The 19561-nt window shown below is 38.3% G+C and overlaps 1 protein-coding gene across 3 annotated transcripts in view; it reads left to right on the forward strand.

Annotated features, from left to right (window-relative positions):
• CPPED1 (calcineurin like phosphoesterase domain containing 1) overlaps positions 1–19561 on the forward strand; it is a 49658-nt gene that overhangs the window by 7774 nt on the left and 22323 nt on the right. For 2 of the 3 annotated variants that reach the window (XM_040591343.1, XM_040591342.1), the window contains exon 2: positions 2867–3085. In XM_040591343.1, coding sequence (XP_040447277.1) covers positions 2867–3085 — 219 coding nt within the window. Of the gene's footprint in view, positions 1–219; positions 336–1576; positions 1636–2866; positions 3086–19561 lie in introns of those variants that run through there. The other variant, XM_040591341.1, reaches the window with a different exon arrangement.

A 19561-nucleotide genomic window follows, 5' to 3' on the forward strand; every position in this document is an offset into this window, starting at 1 on the left:
TGTAGCCCTGATTCCTGGATCTTTTCTGTTGTCCCTGCTTCACTTTCTTCATTTTATCTTTTTCTTTCCTACAGGAGAATATAGCATATACCTCTGCACCATTTTCAGTTCCTTTCTCTTTTCACCTCCTATCTCTTTCCTTTTCTCCCCACTCTTCTTCACCTCCACCTCTGCATCTTCTGTTTCTCCTTTCTTTTGCCACTTCTTGATTTTGTGTACTGAACTTCTCTTTTCAAATTCATCTTATCAGTGTCTCTCTCTCTCTCTCTGCCTCACATGACCATCACTCACCCACTCAAACCAGAGCATCTGTGCACAGTCTTGGAAACATTCAGGTACTTAAAACCTAGAGAGCTACTGTATTGGCATGACTACAAGGCAGGAAAAAAAAATGTCCATGAAGAATATATTAGAATAGCCCCTGTCTGGCTTTGCAACCTGTTTTGCATCAGCTCTGCGTGCTGACAGCGCATTGTCTGCTTGCCAGATTTCTCTCTGTTCAAGCAGTATATGTGAAGCTCCTTGTTAGCTGGGACCGGGGCCAGTCCTGCTGCCTGTGTCAGCCAGCCAGCCTGCCAGCTACCTGGCCTGCTGCAGGTGCTCCAGCTGCCTTTGGCCAACAGATGCCATCCCTGGGGCTCTGGAAAGGGAAACACAGCATGTCTGTGATTGAAACGCAGTCTTTTAAAACAAAGATTAGTGGGTTTTTTGAGTAGTTCCTGTAAAAATAAATAGATAAGTGTGCCTATATTTTACTTAGGCTACGGTGGTAAAAATTACTAGTTTCACAAAACAAGTAGATTTTGCTCGGCATTGATTATCGTTACTGTCTACTGAGTTGCTGGAAAAGGGACAGGTGTTAAAAATCCTGCCATGTTTTAGAAAGATTTGAGCTTTTTTTCCACTAAATGTGTTTGAGGATTGGGCCATCCCTCCAAAACAAGTTCCTGTTTCAGGTTTTCCCTTCTTTCAGTTGTTTTGTATAGATCATAAAAGATTTCTGTTGCAAGCTTCCTTAACTGATACTTTTCTATAGTTTTCCACTTACAAAAACTCTAAATTGATTTCTCTGCACAGACAATGCCTTTGATGCAGCACGTAAGCTGTTTTTTAAGGCATTCATATTTTGCCTTGCAAAACATAAGATAAAAACCTAAATTATTTCATGTTATTCAGCTGCTCCATAAGGCTTCTGTTGCAAACTCGTGGATAGATGGATCGTTTCACTTCTCTAAGTTATGTAATTGGAAAAGTTAATTTCATTTCGTAATTAAAAGCTAATGAATGGCTGATAGTTTATAAAATCTGTGTTTATTATTTGGAGCAAGGCAATGCTGGTATGAATTAACAGACAGTGTTAACAGATTATAAATAATTTTGTTTAGAAATTAAATGTTACTTTAACTGAATTGTGGAAGCTTGCATTTGGCAAAACGATCTGATGTCATAGCAACAGAAGACAACTGGAAGCAGCTTCCAGGTGTTGCCCACATTACTTCTCCCTCACCCCAGCCTATCCATATCCACGGTGCAAGATATGAATTCTGACCTCTTTTTTTCTAACCTTCCTCCAAAGAAACATACCCCTGTTCTTGCAAAGTAAGACGCTCCAGGCCACTTGGAAGAAAACCAGAAGTAAATGCACGCGGTGAACATGTTACTTGCTTATGTACTGTTATTGGAAGATTAGTTTTGCCTCAAAGTATATTTAAGATCAGACTGACATAATATAGGAGTATATTTATGGATTATATTGTAATTTGAAATAATTTGCTGTATTATTTTTTGTAGATTCAACCAGGTTGATGTAGTCAGCTTTTAACAGCTTAAATGCTATTTAAGAAAAAACCCAATAACATTAAATGTATTAAGCCAAATACAGCTGTCAAAACTGAAATATTCAGGTAGCAAATGAATGCGTTCAGGCAGCTGGAGAAACTGCAGTGTTCTCATTTTGTACTTTAATTCTAACTTGAGACATAGGTCTTGGAAACAGGATACCCATTTTTGGTTTTAGTTTGTAGCCAACTGTGGCTTTATTTCCCCAGTGTTGAGATTTTATTTTTTTTATTAATGTGCTTGTAGTCCTATGTATCATGCTTCTTTTGTGGTACTTGTTAATATAGCATGCAAGAAACAAGTATACAAGAAAATTGTAGCAGTACAAATTCTGTGGTACACTGCCTGCCCTGATGCTACCAATGGAAATTATTTTTTTTCTCAGTTATCACCTTTTTATCATAGGTCTTGGAGCTACTGTGGCAATTCTAAATTAGGACTTTATTTGCTGCTGCTAATTAGGATGTTGCTGGATTTTGTGTTTGCTGATCCTGGTCCTGTGAATGGCATCAGTTCTAACTCCAAAGAATGCGCTACATCCAATTTCTCTCTAAAAGTATAAAACCAAAACGTATTTAACTCCTTAATAATTTAAGGACAAGTCTACTGGAACCATAAAATGTGAAATGTTGTGTACGTTTTAACTTGTTAATTAAAGAAGCAATAATTGGAGTCTTAAAAGAATCAATTGAAATATAACGTTATACACGTGTGCTGTGTTGTAGTCCCTGTAATTTCCAGCACTATTTGCTGAATTCCTCACATACTTTTCTTCTAATGAGTCTGTAATTACCATGTGGTATAATTAGATTAATATACTTTCATTTATTACAGCTCCTCATTAGAGGAAAATTTTGTACTTCTGCCTTTATATTTCTTCTATATGAATGAATACAGAATTCTGTACTTTCATTAAAGCTCTCTTAACTTACTTAGGTGAAAAGCAATCAATTTAATGATATATTGAAGCTCTTACCCTTTTTATAAGTTTCTTGGTGCTTAACTTTCTTCTGCCCTTTCTTCTTAGATGATGAGTACCAATGGAAGGGGCCCTTCTACTTCATCCAAGGAGCAGATCCTCAGTTTGGACTGATGAAAGCTTGGGCAGTTGGAGACATCAACAATGGAGATGATGAATGGGGAGAAGAAATCAAATTAACAGAGCAAGCGGTGCAGACCATCAACAAACTAAACCCTAAACCCAAGTTCTTTGTGTTGTGCGGAGACCTTGTTCATGGAATGCCAGGTAAGGCAATTAAAAGTGTAGAATGGGGATTGTAACTCCATTTTCGTTATATTTCAGATGGGCAACAAGGCTAATCTAATTTCCTTGTCTTCACAATATTCTTCCATATGATTTGGTATGCTACTGTTTTCATGTTTGGGGATAAAAGTGTGCTTTTGGATGATTCTGGAGACTTTATTCCGATTTCTTCATCTGACTTCTTGTATCATTCATTTTAGGTATGTACCTTTGTTAGGACTTCCATTTCAAAGAAAATTCCTCAGGCCCACTGAAAAGAAAGCAACTAAGAGCACGTATTAAAATTCTTTCTTAGAAATGAATTGCTTCAAGGGGACAAATAGGGACTGTAGCCATTGGGGGGAAAAAACAGTGCCAAGAAAAGAACAAAAATTATCTATAACTTTTTGAGTACCTAAAGTGGATGCAGATCAGAGAATTCTGTGGCTTTCTAATGCTTAATAAATCCAACTGTTTCAATATTTAAATTTTTTAAATGCTAAAAGTTAGCAAATTCCAAGTTTTAGTATTCTGTCCTGTTGCTGTGGGACTCAGAGATCAGTCTGTTTCTGTGTACAGTCACAGGAAGCACAACAGACCATCTAGAAAGGTGGGTTACAAAGTTTGACGGTTAAAACTTTAAAACAGACTGGTAATATTTTTTATTTTAAGAAGATAAATACTCTTCTTGGAAGTGAAAGAAAAAGTGATGTTACCACTTGGCAGGTGGTCTGAAAAGCAGATCTAAGCACAGTGTCTTACATTTCTTAGCCTTGGTAAGAAGCAGAACTGCAGACAGCCTTAGCTGTGTAGCTGATGGCACAACAGTCCACCAACTGAGTGTGGAAATACTCCTGTGTGCTTTATGCTACGCTCTGCACTCCACTTGCACGTGAGGTAGTGCTTCTGAGCTCTTGTTTGCACAGCAAGATTTTGAGCAGGTTGGAGACCGTTGACTAATTCCTTCAGTGTCCTGCAAAGTGGATTTTAAAGCCTTAGCTGTCAAATTGACAAGTCAGATTGATTGATCTTATTTATAGGCTACAGACTTTCTTTTGACCAGAACATGATTTTAGTGACAAGAGTGGGAAAGTGTAAAACCCAACAATTTAAGCTTGATTGAATCTGTACAACACTTCAGTAGCTTGACCATAATGTAAAGTCTGTCATTATGTGGTTGTTTTATTGGTTTATGTTCTTCCATTAATTTTGGTAGTACAGATTTAACCCAGAATCATAAAATAATCTCTTACTAAGAATCATCTAGCCTTCCTGTTACAGAGTTTTAATAAGTATTTCGATTAGGAATTTTAATTTGTGTGTTTCCAATATGTTACCTTCAGTATTCCTTGTAAGAGGAAGAAAATTCAGGACAGATTATAGGTGTTCTATATCCTATTGAAAAGGATCTTTCCCGTACAAATTTAAGTAATCCAGGAAGCTAAGTTAGTTTCATTTTACCTGGGTATTTCTTAAAGGCTTATAAACCAATGCAAAATTCTGAGTAGTTTTGTCTATATTGACTTTAAACAATGTTACTCTAAGGCTTTTCTGTTGATAGAGAGTAAGTGCAAACCAGAGAGAGCCAGCAGTCTTCTAACTTCCACTGGGTGCATAAGCCTTGCATGTGGCAGGTTTTATGTTTTGGTTTTTTCTAGTAATGGATATCTGTAGTCATTATTGTCCCTTTTACCAGCATATGTCACAGCCTTTGATACTATTTTAAATACAAACCTGTCAGGGTTTTGCAAAACATTATATGTTGATTTTGCTAACAAATGTGTTAAAGAAGCTGAAGGGATTGCACTACTGAGATATTTACATTGTGCACGGCATAAATATTTGAAGCTGCCTAGTGCAATTTCTAAGAAATTGCAAGAAAGAGCAGTTCATTACTCAAACTTAAGGGTGTTTTCTAGCCTAAATGATTCTATGATTACATCGCTTGAGCCACCATATTTCAATTCATCTAATTCCTTGTCAATTGAAATTATGTTAATACTTTTTTTGCAAGCCTGTGTTATCATATAGTTATATAAAGTAGTTAAGGAAAGGTACTGCTAAAAGGAATTTTAGAATATTCAACTGGAACAATTACTTATCTCGTTACTGCCTTTGTATTTATCTATACAAATGGCGTTCTGTGCCTTGAGTTGGTAAACATAAAAGTACAATTTAATTAAATTGTACTTACAAGTACAATATTAATTGGTCATTTGTCTTTGTGTCTAAATTGATGAGAGATGAAAGTGAATCACTGTATGGTGCAGATACGTGTGGTTTAAGACTGACTAGTTGTGTAGAAGGGCAGGGAGACGTGATACAGCAAGGGAGACAAATGCAGTGTCAGAAGAACAATTCATAGAAGATAAATCTAAATCTGTGTGTTTAAATGAATTTGAAACAACACTTCAGTTTAAACTGCATGAATGTTTATTTTGGAAGTGAAATAATTGATATTTTCAAATGATTTTTTCCTACCTTTTCCTCTTGCTTACTTCTGGAGCAGAAACTCCTTCAAAACACAAGATGAGTTACAGAAAACTTAAAGAAAATATATTTTAAAGCAAGACAACTCAAATTCTGTTTTAAAAATCAGTATCAAGATGCTTATTTACAAGTTTTTTTGTTTGGCTTGTAAATAGCTGTTACTGTATCACACCAGGATGTTGACCTTATAAGAATTTACTTGCTGCCTATTATTTTATCAAAATAGCAATCCGCTGATGTTAGAAATGAAAACTTTCCACATTCCTTGCAGTGAAAGTTTTTGGAAAATGTGGAAATAACTGCAGTCATTCTCAAGTTTGCTCCCACATCCATGCTAAATTCCAGGGATTGAGGTGACTTCCTTCTTGTGGAGGAATAAATTCTTAAATTTCTTCTCTTACAAGGGTATGCATTTAAACCACTAGTGTATTCTGTACCAGTTAAGACACAGATAAAAAGAAGCCATTATTTCCACTGTCATATGGCTGAAGTCTGTCTCCACTAATTCCAGTACTAATGCTGTGCTTGAGATTTCATACTTTACATAATCCATTTAAACAATACTAACTTAAAGACACAAAGAGATAAAAAGCTGTCAGCAACTGATTAAACTCTAAACAATTCTAGAAAGTGTTCCATTTCAAAATTGAGTAATATTGAAATCTGCCAGTACTTTCATTGTTTGTAAAAACATAAATTTGAAATTGTAAGTAGACTTTCGGCAACACTATATCAAAAGAGCAAGCTGAGAATTGAAAATTTCTTATTGAAAATAGCTTTTCAGATAATTTGAACAAATAGATGCTTGCAGAATTGAAGCCAAGTAGTAATATTTCTTTTCCTGAAGTAGTTTAAGTATTTTCACTGTTCTAGCTGAGGATGCTTAGACCTACGTAATGCATGTCTGTAGTAGAATGGTAGTGAATAATTTCATACTTCTCCACTGAGGAGTGTCTCCAAGAGTAATTACAGTGTCAATTCCCTTATCATGTTAGCTCAATAAAATGAAGGATTAAAAATTCATTTTTTCAGTAGGCAAAAATCAAGTGTGACGTAGGATACTGGTTTAACGGTTGTGAATTTGACTTGTACATTTATCTTTAATGTCTCAAATTGCCTTTTAAATCACTTGTATGTGTCACCTATATTAAAACTGAAAACATCTTTAATGAAGGTATCACAGTTACTATTGCAGCATGGTTATTGACAAAAAGCTATGGTTAGCTGAAGTTCAGCAATATTTTATGATCTACTGGCCAGTGTTTATCAAGTTCTTTGGATTTTACTGCTTTATAATCAATGCCTGTGAGTTAAAAGCAGGGGGAAGTCAGGTCTTCCTCGCTTCTCGGAATACATTTTTGTCATGGAATATGAAGTGTAAAGAAAGCATGCACTGTAGTCATCTAGCTGAAGCAATGTTGCAGCCTTTTGCAAAGGAACTCCAAGAAATCTCAGAATTCCAGCGGCTAGGAGTGATGAACAGAATCCTCATCAGCTGGGAAGCAATCAGGCACAGCACTTGGAATCCATTACAGATGTCATTAGAGCAACGACGTAATCAGTATCTTGGTATTTAGCTGCTGATTAAAAGTAGTTTGTACTCTGAATATTATTTTCAGAAGTTTTGCTTGATTACATAATCAAGAATAGGATATCTATTCCTAGTAACGCTAATATTGTGGCACACAATCAAGAATTTTAAGCAATACCTTGTAGTGCAACTGTGTTACTGAAAGTAATTTCTGTAAACTCGATACTTACAACTAGATACACCCTGATAATGAAGGACTTAACATCTGAAGACACTTGTATGCATTTAGTGTACCCTAACCTAGTATGGCAAAAATGGTAGTCTGCAAAATATTGTTGATTGAATAATATGTTTGTTTCACTGCATTTTTCTAAAACTCTGGAAATTTATTTCTAATACCAAATTGGAACCTTCTGTTTTGTTTTATGACAACTTCCCATATTGTTGCATTAACTAACACCCTTTCAGTCCAACAGTCCAGCCAGTTTCTCACCCATCTAGTTCTCCACTCATCTGCAACATCCTAACTCCACAGCCTTTTGATGATTATAGATTATTTTGATGATTATAGAGAGGTGCCTCATGGTGAGATCAGCCAGCTCTCTCACTACTCTTGGATGCATCCCATCCGGTTCCATGGACTTGCTTGGGTTGAAATTTTTCAGGAGATACTTGGCTGAATCCTGTTCTGCTACAGTATGTTAAATGTTACAGTATTTCCTCTGCTCCTTTAACGCTGCAAGAACATTTTAGTGAAGACAGGCAAAAGCAGCACTGAATACCTGTCTATTGTCACTGCCTTACTCAGCAGTGGGCCTGTATTTTCTTATTATCTTGTTGCTGAAGTAGTAGCTTTTGCTGCCCATCATGCTGGTTGCTAGTTTCAGCCCTCAATGAGCTTCGGTTTTCCCAACACCAGCCCTGCATGCCCAGGTATTTTTTCAGTATTCTTCCTTTCAAGTCCATCTTTGCTTCCATCTCCTTTTATGTCCTTTTTCCATCAGTACTCATGCCCGAGCTCCTCGTTTAGCCAAGGCATTCTCCCGATAGCCTACTTCCTTCCCCCACCAGTATCAGGAGGGACCATTCTCGTATTAGGAGGTGCTTGTCTTTGAAGACATCAATTCTTTCAAACTCCTTTTGCCTTTCAGAGCTGCCTCCCACAGGATCCCATATACCAGTTCCCTGAATAAGCCAGTCTGCTCTCCTGAGGCCCCAGATCTGCTGTCTGCCTTCCTTACTTCTCTCAGGATCTTGAACTCCACTTTGGTGGCTGCTACAGCCAAGGCTGCCAGGGCTTAACACATTCCCTAGCACTTCTGTGTTTGTGAGTAGCAGGGCTAGGAGAGTGGGCCCTGGTTGTCCTGTCTGTGTCAAGAGGTTGTCTCAGACTCCCTCCTGGACTGTCAGCATATGTCAGGAAGGTTAGCCTCCGGTAAGAAAGGTCACAGGCCTGTGATCTGGAGCCTTTTTCAAGCTGCTTGTGGAAGACTCAATCCATGTCTTTGCCCCTTTCGGGTGGTCTGTAACAAAACCCCGCTCTCAGTGGCTGACCTGACTCACAAGCTCAACAAACCTGGTGTCTGTTCCATAGAGTAGCTTTCGCCAAACACTGAGGGCAAACTCCCCTGTCTTCTTTCTTGCATGTCTTTCCTATTTCAGTTTAACATGAATCATTGTGCTTCCTTCTTCATCCCATACCTCAAGTATAGATCAGTGTCCAGGAAACAGCTTCCGCATTTCAACGTGTTTCGTTACAAGAGCAGAGATTTCAGCTGTTCGTAGCCAAGGTCACCCTGCTGAAGCCACAGAGAAACACTGACTTGTAAAGCTGAGAATCTAGCAGCTATTTTTACGTGGCTGAATTCCTTTGAAGGAAATTGTTTAGCTGCAGGGTTTTTTTTTAATGATACAACTGCTGTCAGTAACTTGATAGACATCAGTTCTAGCCAGCAACATCCTTTATGCAATGTAGCTTTAGACCAGGTGTTTAATTATTTTTCATTAATTTCTCTGCTTACATGAGTGAAAGAACAAGTAAGACATCAAGTCTCCTGCAAACTTTACTTAGCTCTGACTGTAATGAAATAAGACTTGTCTAATAATGTATATAATAAAAAAATTGATAGAACTTGATTAAGCTTGATCTGTTAGCAGTCTGATAATGGATCAGTGAGCAAGTAATGTTTATGCTTGCAGTTTTAGATTACTTTGTGTGTGTCTATGTTAATTAGAAGAAAACAAAATCACTAGAATTGAGTATTATGGTACCTGAAGTATACTGTGAATACTTGTACTAATTCCTTTAGTTCAGTGAAGGCATAATCTCTAATATGCACATTCCTGCCCAGGTCATTCAGTGCTATATAATCTGACATCAGCCTTTTCAGTCAATTAAGTCTGAAGTATTGAAAAATATTTCCCCCCCCCCCCACCTTTGCTTTGTATTTATAGTTTAATTACAGGCTTTCAAACCGTTATCTATAGCACATTTCTGAAACATTTAATTCTGGTGAAGGAACCTTTAGCACTGCTAAGGTGAGGGGAACAGCACCTGACAGGTCAGAGCTATAAGTGTTGTGCTCTTACTTCAGAATTTCTTTGTTTCGCTGAGAGCTGGAGGATGCCCACATCACTTGCATCTGCTGTTTCAAAGGTCTTTTCTCTGAACGATTCACATACGGGTTTTTTTAATATCCATTTGCAAAGAACAAATCAATCTAGACAGCTGTGTAAGTGATGGCAGGAGACTAAGCCATTGTATTTGAAATAAACTGAATTCCAATACAGGAATTCTGTTGTCTGCTCTTCTGACGTGCCTAGGGAATTAATTATGATGATACTTCTTCCTTTTTAATTAATCTGTGTATACTTTCATTTCTCTCACTAGCTTCCGAAGCAATCGTCCATCTTGCTTTCTAGTTGGATCACAAGATAAGCCGTTGTTGCCTATTCATGCTTTCTTATTCATTCCCAAGGTCTGGTGTTGTGCGGCTTTTTTTGCATAGATTTCCATTCATTTTATAGCTGATAAAAAAAGAAATATTTAAGTGGTCTTACTCATTTCAGACACCTTTAGTACCTTTCCTAGCTCTCTTGAATTACTTGTGCTGCATTGCGCCTCCTCTAAGGCAGAGGCTGTGGGGAGGGAGGGAAGCTGGAAGGAGCCGTTCGCTGGAGTTAGAGCTGCTTTGTGCCATTTTGGACCTCAGCAGTGGCCCTGAAATTGGTACACCTTGTTCCAGGGGGTGTTTAAAAAGAGTAAAATTATCTTGTCAGAGGTATATGCGATAAGCTTAAGCACCCATCAGTAGAAATTAATCTGACCAGTTTTTCCATAACACTTCTGATGTCATACACTGACCCTTTGGGGTCTCCATTAAGAGTAGCTGTTGTGGTTTTCTAACAGTGACTACCATATTATTATAATATAAATATATATAAATATCATATAAACAGGCAGTTTTTGCACAGAAAAGAACAAAATTCATTTAATGTGTTATATCTAACCAATATATGCTGTTCTTACAGCAGCTTTTCTTCCTGTCTCAGAATATTGGGAATCCTTGCAGCCTTTCCAAGATACTATTTTGAGTGGTTACAGTGCTGTAGTAAAGGGGCCTGTGAGGAAGGACAGTAGCTTTGCAGAATGTATATGATCGCAATATGAATTTTGTATCTAGCCTAAAGACAAGGTCTCATTTAACTTCTTGTATTCTATTATTAAATATCTTTCCTTAACATTAGACAGGTTTGCCATATACATTTAATAGTTGTCTGTCTGGTAGAATAAGCGTGTGCCAACGTATCTATTTTTGCATGTGTTTTTCCATTCATGTATACACAGAAATACATTTTAGATCTTCTAAGTATTGTGAATATGGTACACTGCAGTAAAAATGGCGTGACTTTTTTATTTTTTCTTCAGTTGCAAACTAGTTACACCTTAATGAACAGAAGATGGTTGGAGAGAATTAAACTGAAGCTTCCGAGTTTAAACAAAGCTGTCCTAGTCTGCATAGTACAGCAGGAGAAAATGTAGGGAATTTTTACCAACCATGACATTGCACAAAAATGTGTGCAGAGGGAAGTTATGTAGTCCAGTATGAAAAATTTAACTGTGCTCTTCAACAAAACAAATTGTACAATGTTTAAAATTGTCTACAGAGGCTATTACCAGCTAGACCCAGCCTTTTATCTTAATTTTGTCCAACTTTTTGGATAGTTGGATGGGTTTTGTTTAACCCACTAATGTCAATCAAAGCCCGGAAGGTTCTTTATGGTAGGATAACTACATGGAGTTGGTCAGAATATTGGTACCTTAAAGCATGATAAAATATACATGCTTTTATAATTGTTTCTTCTGTAAATGGAACAAGTTAAAACGTGATTGTTTCAATCAGCTTTACAGAGTTAGTCATATTTTGTAATTTTTTTACTGCTCCTTGGTATGCTTGCTGTCCGTATCTCTCACACTGTTGGGCCATAGTTGGATTGCATCATCTTCCAGGATTGTGTCTGTTACATGTTTTCACAGTTTTGCTATGCTGTCTAATGTATGTTTCAGGCTGTTAGCACAACAGAAAGTACCAGAAGAACTTCAGACAGACAGCAGGGGCATACCTATTGAGCTGGATGGGGTTAGGCTGCAGCTAAAGGAGATTGTTAGAGCCTGAATGTCTGAATTGCAGTTGAGGCAGCTACATTTTTTTCCCCCCGTATCTGTAAAATTTAAATGTCCTAAAAAGAATAGCAACAACTGCTGTTTAATCCAACAGAGAGCCATATACTAAGGCAACATAGAAGATACATAGTCTTATATTTGTAGTATAACTGTAGGGACTCAACAGGAGGGAACAACTGGCTGCTGATCTTGATGGAGAAAGCAAATTATGATGTGCCACCAGTCTTCTGCAGAGAGATGGTACCTATATGTACAGTTTTCCATAGTCCGTTCCATAGGTACGTTACAGCCAGTTAAGGTGTAAATTGTCCAGTATCAATTTAAACCCAGGGCAAACCCCTAATCCTTTGGGAATGCCATTTCATACTTTCCTGTTGCTGAAGACATCCTTGAAAAGGATGTTAATTATCCTGGGCAATTATAGAATGGTCATGTATAGGTATGGGTGCCACTGTTGCCCAGGAGCACAGTCAGAAGAGTATTGCCATTGCTACCTACAGACCGCTGGCCAGATGCTGCAAGTCCTGTGGGGCTTGTCAGCTTGTTACTGGCATTGAGGCGGTGCAGCCCTGAGAGCTGGGATAAGACTGCTTTAAGCGTAACGGGGGTGAAAAAGCAGGTAGGTAGCAGGGCAAGGCACCTGCTGCAGCTGAGGGAAGCAGTGCCCTTTAGCACCATGCTGCGTATAGTGGTGCAAAGGTACAGACTACCTAGACAGTCTGGTATCCTGTAAAAAAGGCAAGATCATGAATTTGCAAGGGAATTATCACAGTCACAGAATCACTGTGAGGTTGCTGGACATGCATGTGCACCGTCTGCTTCAGCATCCCTCCGTATTTCTCACCCCCTTTGCCTGTTCTCCCTCTGCTTCAGGCATCCTGAGCCCCTGCCTGCCCAGCTGGGATGTGTGGCTCTCCTGCTCTCTGCCTGCTGCTTCCAGGGATTCTGACTGTTCTGGGACCTTCTTACCTGCTAGCCAGCTCCTCATGACTGCATACAGTGCTCTCTGGCGCATGGCTTTTTTCCCCCCAAATTCTGCACATTTCATTAATGCTTGAACACTTCTGTAAAGCCTCAATAAAGCATATCAGCCTAATTCAGCTAATTACAATTTTGGGCAACACTATGTGCTTTAATGTGAGAAGCAAAACTGCTTGCTAGGTGTCTCCTCAAAATTATGCACCCTATCCTCTCTTCCATGCAAACAGTTTTTTCATATAATACAGGCAATTATATGCACAACGATTTTTAAAAGCAGGTGCCAAATATTGGAATTTTGAGTTTGTATTCAGGCAGCAATTAAGGGACATGATTTTCAAATCAGCACTTCTCCATTTGACTTCTGCTTGACAATTTGATGATCAGGATACAAGATGAGCTGGGCATACTGGCTTTTATACAATCAGTACCTCTTATAAGCTCTGACACATATGCTGCAGAGAGTGAAGTTATTTACGTTCAGAATAGACAGCTTCAGAGCTGAGGAACATGAGAGCTGATGGTTCTGGTGTCCAGACAGCAGTATGGCTTCAGTTCTGTTTATAATCACTGTAACATTTGAAGGCATCCTGTCTCCCAAGAGAATTACTAACTGGATTATTTTGAGCCTCTTTCCCATGCCCAAATTTGAAGTGCAACTGCCGCAGTCCAGAATATTTCAGTCTCGTTGTTTCTGTTAAATACTGAGTGCATTAATATGACTTCAAAAGTGTAGTTCTAATAGATACTAAATCTTAAAGTATAGGCTGCAGCATATAATTAGAACACCTGCCTTACAGGGCAACTCTAAGAAAACTCTTGTTCAGCTTTCTAAATTAAGGGGAAAGTACATACCATAGCAAATGTTTCTAGTCAAAGCTTTACTGTTTAAAACCAGTTGTTGAATGTTATAAATTCTCTTACTTAAAAAACAGTCTTGGGCTTGACCAAGAAAGGTCAGTGAATACTTGGTTTCCGTAAGAACTAAAGTTGGTGACTCCCAGGAAGTCCCACCAGTCTTTCAGTTTCGGATCCACTAAAAAGGACTGTTGAGATAATACTGAAGTTCACGACTCTGTATTATATTTGGTAAAGTCCACAGTCATTTGCACATGTATGTTCTTCGTAGGAAATACTTCACAGACATTTAATGTACAAACATCTAAATTTGCAATTGTTTTGCAGTCGATTCAGCCTGATGTCCTTTCTAGAAGGCAGACTGCTGTACTTGTATTTTATTACATCAGATATGAACTAGCTTGTTCACATTTCAATAACTGAGTTGTTTGGAGATTTGCTGCTGGTGGGTTTTGCACACAAGATGTGATATGAATGTAATGCTGAAATCTGCATGCAAATGCACAAGCTGCCATTTATACATTTGTGAACTGAATAAATTACAGAGAAATGTCAGGTCCCATTCAAGTTCTTAGTGTTATATAGAGCAAATTAGTAGGACATTATACAAAGGAAAAAAATGCCTGATAATGCTTAATATCTTTCTCAAAAAGTTATTTTACCACAGGAAGTCTGGCTGTGAACTGCTTTCATTACTGCTTTTAAACTACTGTTAAATAACCCAAAACACTGGAATGTTAATCTAAAAAAAAAAACTTGCTAGATAAAATTAAGCTGCTCTGCTAGTCCTTAAGGGAAGCATGTATATAAGGAGATATTTTGTAAAGTTTTAACTTTAACTAAAAACTTAATTGTTCTTTTAAAATTTCCCTTTCTCATTTAGAAGACAAGAGCATGAATGCTGACGTTTCATTTGTGCATATAACAAGCATATGAGCAGGTTAAGAAATGTTGTCTTAAAATATGGTTCCAGCTTGAAAAATGACTGTAGGCATGTCACCTTTGGGGGGGGGGGCGGGGGAGATGCCATTTGAACTGGCTGCTTGGTTTACTAACAAAAGCAAGTTTGTGTAGGTTTTTTTAACTCACATCAGCCTGGCACAGCTGGGGAGGAGGCAGCTGTATTCTACTGTCACATGCGGTTTCAGCAAAATTGTCAGCTAAATCCCAATTCCTAAATCTTTGTTAGTGGAGATTTATAATAGAGCACAAAGTAGAAAAGGCACAGATTGACTTTTTAAGTGCAAGGTAGAAGCAGTGGCTTTACAATGTTTATACTGATTCAGGCTATAGGTAAAAAATTTGTTGAATACAAGGCAATTTTTTAATGAATACATTACTGATCAGTGGGGATTTTTTCTGCTACCGCCTTGAAATAACATGAGCAGTGTTTGTCTGACCTAATTTCCTGACAATAAGGTAGCTGAATCTAAATAAACTCACCGCATCCATGCCTGTTGCTGTTACAACCTATCAAAAACTTAGATATGCTCGGTAGGATGGAGCTCAAACCAAAAGGATTCTTGGCTGTTTTCTTCTCCAAACTCTTATGCTAATGCTAATTAATAACATCTGAGAATTTGAGTAAGTAGCACATTCTTTGTCAAACACCTAATAACACCTATTTCAAGGACTGTTGCTATGGTTGTGTAAGTAAACATTTTATAGTAATTATCTGATTCTAGTAAACCTAATGGAGCATTCAAAGCCTCCAAACAGCTTAGTGTGAAATTTAATGTACTGTCATCAGCCTAAGAGCAGGGAAGCATGAGAGATGCTCTGTGCATGTTCAGCAATACACTGCAGTTTCATACTGCAAAGAAACCACTAGGCTGTCAGAAGCAAATACTTAGTCTTCAGCAAGTATATACTTACTTGTATTTTAGACTCTAGTCCAGTCCACAGAATCCTGTTGATGGTAACACTCTATATATGAAAGTCATTGAGATGCGATTAATTACACGCTTAGCTCAAATCGTATACTTTTATGATACCAGTATCAGTACAAGTGCTAGATTCAGTACTAGTACTGAAAATCTAGTGCAAGTACTAGATTTTATGTATGTATAAAAATACATATAAATATGTATGGAAGCATAGTTAATTTTCTTCATGTTCTAGTAAGAACTTAAATTCTAAAAGTCCAGTTATGATTTCTTTTTTTTTGCTTCTTTCTCTGACCAGAAAGTTTTGGTTTAGCTTATCATAATTTCAGCTTTAGCCATTCAACTGCTGTCTATGAACATTTGAAAATACGTACATGGAGCAGACATCCAGAGGGAGTTATTTATTTGGCACACTGTACAGTAACTATGTCTCTGTGTTAGTCTTTGTTGCCTCCTTTGTTTTCTTGGAATTGGATTTGCAATATGTAAGGAGTAACTTGCACAAAGTCAGTGTTTGGATTATGCAGGTATGGTCAGACGAGGTAATTAGACCTGTCTTTCTAGTTTAAAAGCATTGACTTTTTAAAAGGCACATTTCCATGCTTTTCCATCTCTCTGAATTCTAAAGGATTTTCTTCTTCCTTGGAAGTCAGTGGCAGAAGATGTAGCCCTCATAATTCTGAGTTAATCAAGCTGAAACAAGTCTTTTCCAAACTCACAACTTTTAACATAGTTGATGGATGTTAACACGGTTTTACTGGGTAGGAATTGGGCTAGAGCATCCAGCTGCTGCCTGTGCCTGTGGCTCTGAGCAGGCTGCGTTCCCGCTCTGCCTGCCTGCATTGTGAGCAATTCTCTGAATTACAGCTCGTACACAAACTGGCAAAAGATTATTTGGGCTAAGAGAGTGTATTCTAAGGAAGAAGTGTTGTGTCTGAACCATTGACTCTGGCTGATATTAACTGCCTCTTCATTCTGCACTTGTTCTGGTAGCAAAGATGTCTTTGTAAGGGTAGACAATGCCTTAGACATCAGGAGAAGCACACATCTTCAACATTTCCCAGTTTAACAGTGAGGACAATTATATTAGACTTAAGGGGCTGATGTTTCCAAGAGTTATTAGTCATGCTGTAACTGCTTAATATGAAAATGCAAATATGAAGGCGGCCCCAAAAATCTGTAAAATTCACACAGGTAGTCATTTGAAGAAAGTGCCAAAGATTAAAATCTTGCTCTGTGTCTTAAAAATGAACAGTTACTGGAAATTAGACTTCCGTATCTTCAGCTTGTTTTTCTTGTTGGTTGTTGTAACTTGTGTAACATTGTGGAATTTTTTCGTGCCTGTGATGATTTCATCAGAAGAACAGACCCAAAGGCAGCAATGGGCTGTGCTTGATGTGACAGCTCTGCATAGCCAGGAGATGCGTAAGGGTAAGGAAGGCAGAGTTGTGCTTAAGCGAAGCGTAATACTTATTTTCACAGCAGAAGGTGGAACAGTAAATGGCACAAATTAGGTTGTTAAGTGGGCACCTGTGTGGCTAGCACTCAGAAAAATGATGGCATTTGCAGTCATTATATTTAATGTCATGCACCAAAAACCTAGGAGCGATGGATCCCCTAATAGGCTTCCACTTTTGGGGTTTTGTCGTTGTTTTAATGTAATTATTAATTACTAACTAGAGCTGGAGTTTTCTTCTTGTTTCAATGCCCAAAGTTACAAAATAAACTTAATTCTGTTCATGCAGGTAAATTCTTTGGTGTGATCACTTTTTGTCTCTCAGGACAGATTATTACTTGTTTCTAATGCACTGAAAAAAAATCAGTCCCTTCCAGCTGTAGCCAAGTGAGAGTTTCAGTTCCTGCTTTTCAGTGGAGCTCATGAGATGAGGTTCTTTATAAATCACACTGAGCAGTCAGTTTGTCCAGTGGTGAATATAGTCATACTGACATTATTTTTAACTGTGTAATATTTTTTTTATGCACATCATGAAATTGTTTTCAGGCTATTTGAATATTAGAAATATGTATGTCCAAAGAAGAGAGAGGAGACATTTTAGCTATTCCAGCACAGACTAAGCCAGCAAAGCCTATTTCAGAACATGACAGTACTGGGTTTATGAAAATTGATCAGCTTATTCTTGCATGTAATAACCCAGAATGACACAGTGTGTTGCATGACTTCGTTATGGCAGATACTAGAGAGGAAACTTTAAAACAATGCTAGATGCTAGAAGGGAAGGTTTGAAAGATAAAACAATGAAGACTACAGACTAACAAGAATACAAATAAGGCTGAACTGGGTGGCCTGGCAGATTTTTTTCCTTTCTATGCCAGCACCCAGTCTATTATCACATTTTTTTTGTAGCATTCTAGGAAAAATTAATGTGGAGAGCAAGGTGGGTTGTGTTTTTTTTTCTAACTGTTCACTGAAAAGGAGAGAATCGTTGCTTTTATGGGATGGTAATGTAAACAGATGAGAGGAGGGTAAGAGTTTGGCTGTGAGAGTGAAGCAGGAGTCAGTGTATGGATGAGATGAGGAAGGTTAGGAAAGAAGGCAGCCCAGGAGGGAATGGTGTTAGAGCTTTGGGGCGGGAAAGCTCCATCTGCATCAGAGCTCTGGGCTGCATTTGCAAAGATTAGAGAAAACTGTGTATCAGTAATCGAGATGTGACAAGATTAGAGCTCAGTTAAACTTTTGTTTATGGTAGTGCATAAAAATTAGATGCATTAAAGATATAATTGCAGAAGGGGCCTGTAAGATACAGTCTATTCTTGATGATACCGTTTGTTTTGGGCTTGCGTCGTCTTCCAAGTGATGGGTGCAGCAGTGAGGCTGTCACTGGGTGGGGGTCAGCTCAGAGATGCTGAGAGGGATGAGTAGGAACTTAGCTGCAGCCCTGTTAAACTGGAGCCACCAGCCAGGTATCCAGAAAGGCTGCAGAGATGAAAGGCAATCCTGTGTTGAACAGGAGGAGGCTGTTTTCCCGCAGAGGGAGAGAGGGAGCAGTTAAACGTGTTTCAGCAGAGGTGCTTAGAGAAGGAGCATGCTGTGAATACAGCCTGGGACTCCCCTCCCCTCTTCTCCAGAAAGTCAGGGAATACTACTAGGGAAAGTCCTCTAAATGGCATGCCAAATCTGATGCACTGTAGAGCCCAGGAAATACACAGGTCTGTCTTTTGTTTGTAACAGTCATGTGATTGCTTCCAACAAGAATTAATTTTCACGTCAGAGTAATTCTCCTGGTATCATTAATAAATTACAGAAAAATAGGCCCAATGTTTTTATAAATTCCATTTGCATTGATGGCATTTTGACTTTTTTTATTTTGCTTTTATCATATTTAGGTATTATTTCTATTTGATAGTTTGCGTAGTATTTTAATCTACAATCTAGCTCTTACCTGTTCTTTGGTAATCAGTCTCTTGGGTTACATGTCAGGCAGATTCCAGCTGACATATCAGGACTTTTCCAAGTGTTGCTTACATAAAAGCTCATAGTTAAAACATTTTTAACTTTTTTTTTTCTTTGTCAAACTGAAATTTTGTGCTTTCTTTTAAATATTTTGTTTGCGACTCCTAACTTTGGGACACTTTTAAGATACATTGGAATACTGAAACAGAGTAATTTAGATATCCAGGAAATCGCTGTGCTACATTTGTACATACTGAGTAATTCATCCTAGAAGTACCTGTTCTGGTCCTCAGCCTAAGCTGAGCAGCGTTGTTGGAGAGATGTCGTAGCGTTGTGCAGAGCATCAGTGGGGACATACATACGTACTGTGGCTCAGCTAGAGCCCCCCTTGCCAAACTTTTAAAAGCAGATGTTGGGTCCGCATGTTTTTTTATGCCTATAGCCTTTTGTGTCGCAAATCATGACACAGTACTGTCTGTGTCAAGATGTGCTGAGCAGGTACACAAGAGAGGTACTATTCCGGCTTCTGAGAAAACCCCACCCCCAAAAGGTTTAGAAACAGCAGCGACATCAATATCACGGGTCAAGCTGCAGCAGTTCTGCCCTGTGGCTGAGTCAGCTTGTGCCAGCCAGGTCCCTG

This window comes from Falco naumanni, chromosome 4 (assembly GCF_017639655.2).
Source record: "Falco naumanni isolate bFalNau1 chromosome 4, bFalNau1.pat, whole genome shotgun sequence".
NCBI lineage: Eukaryota > Metazoa > Chordata > Aves > Falconiformes > Falconidae > Falco > Falco naumanni.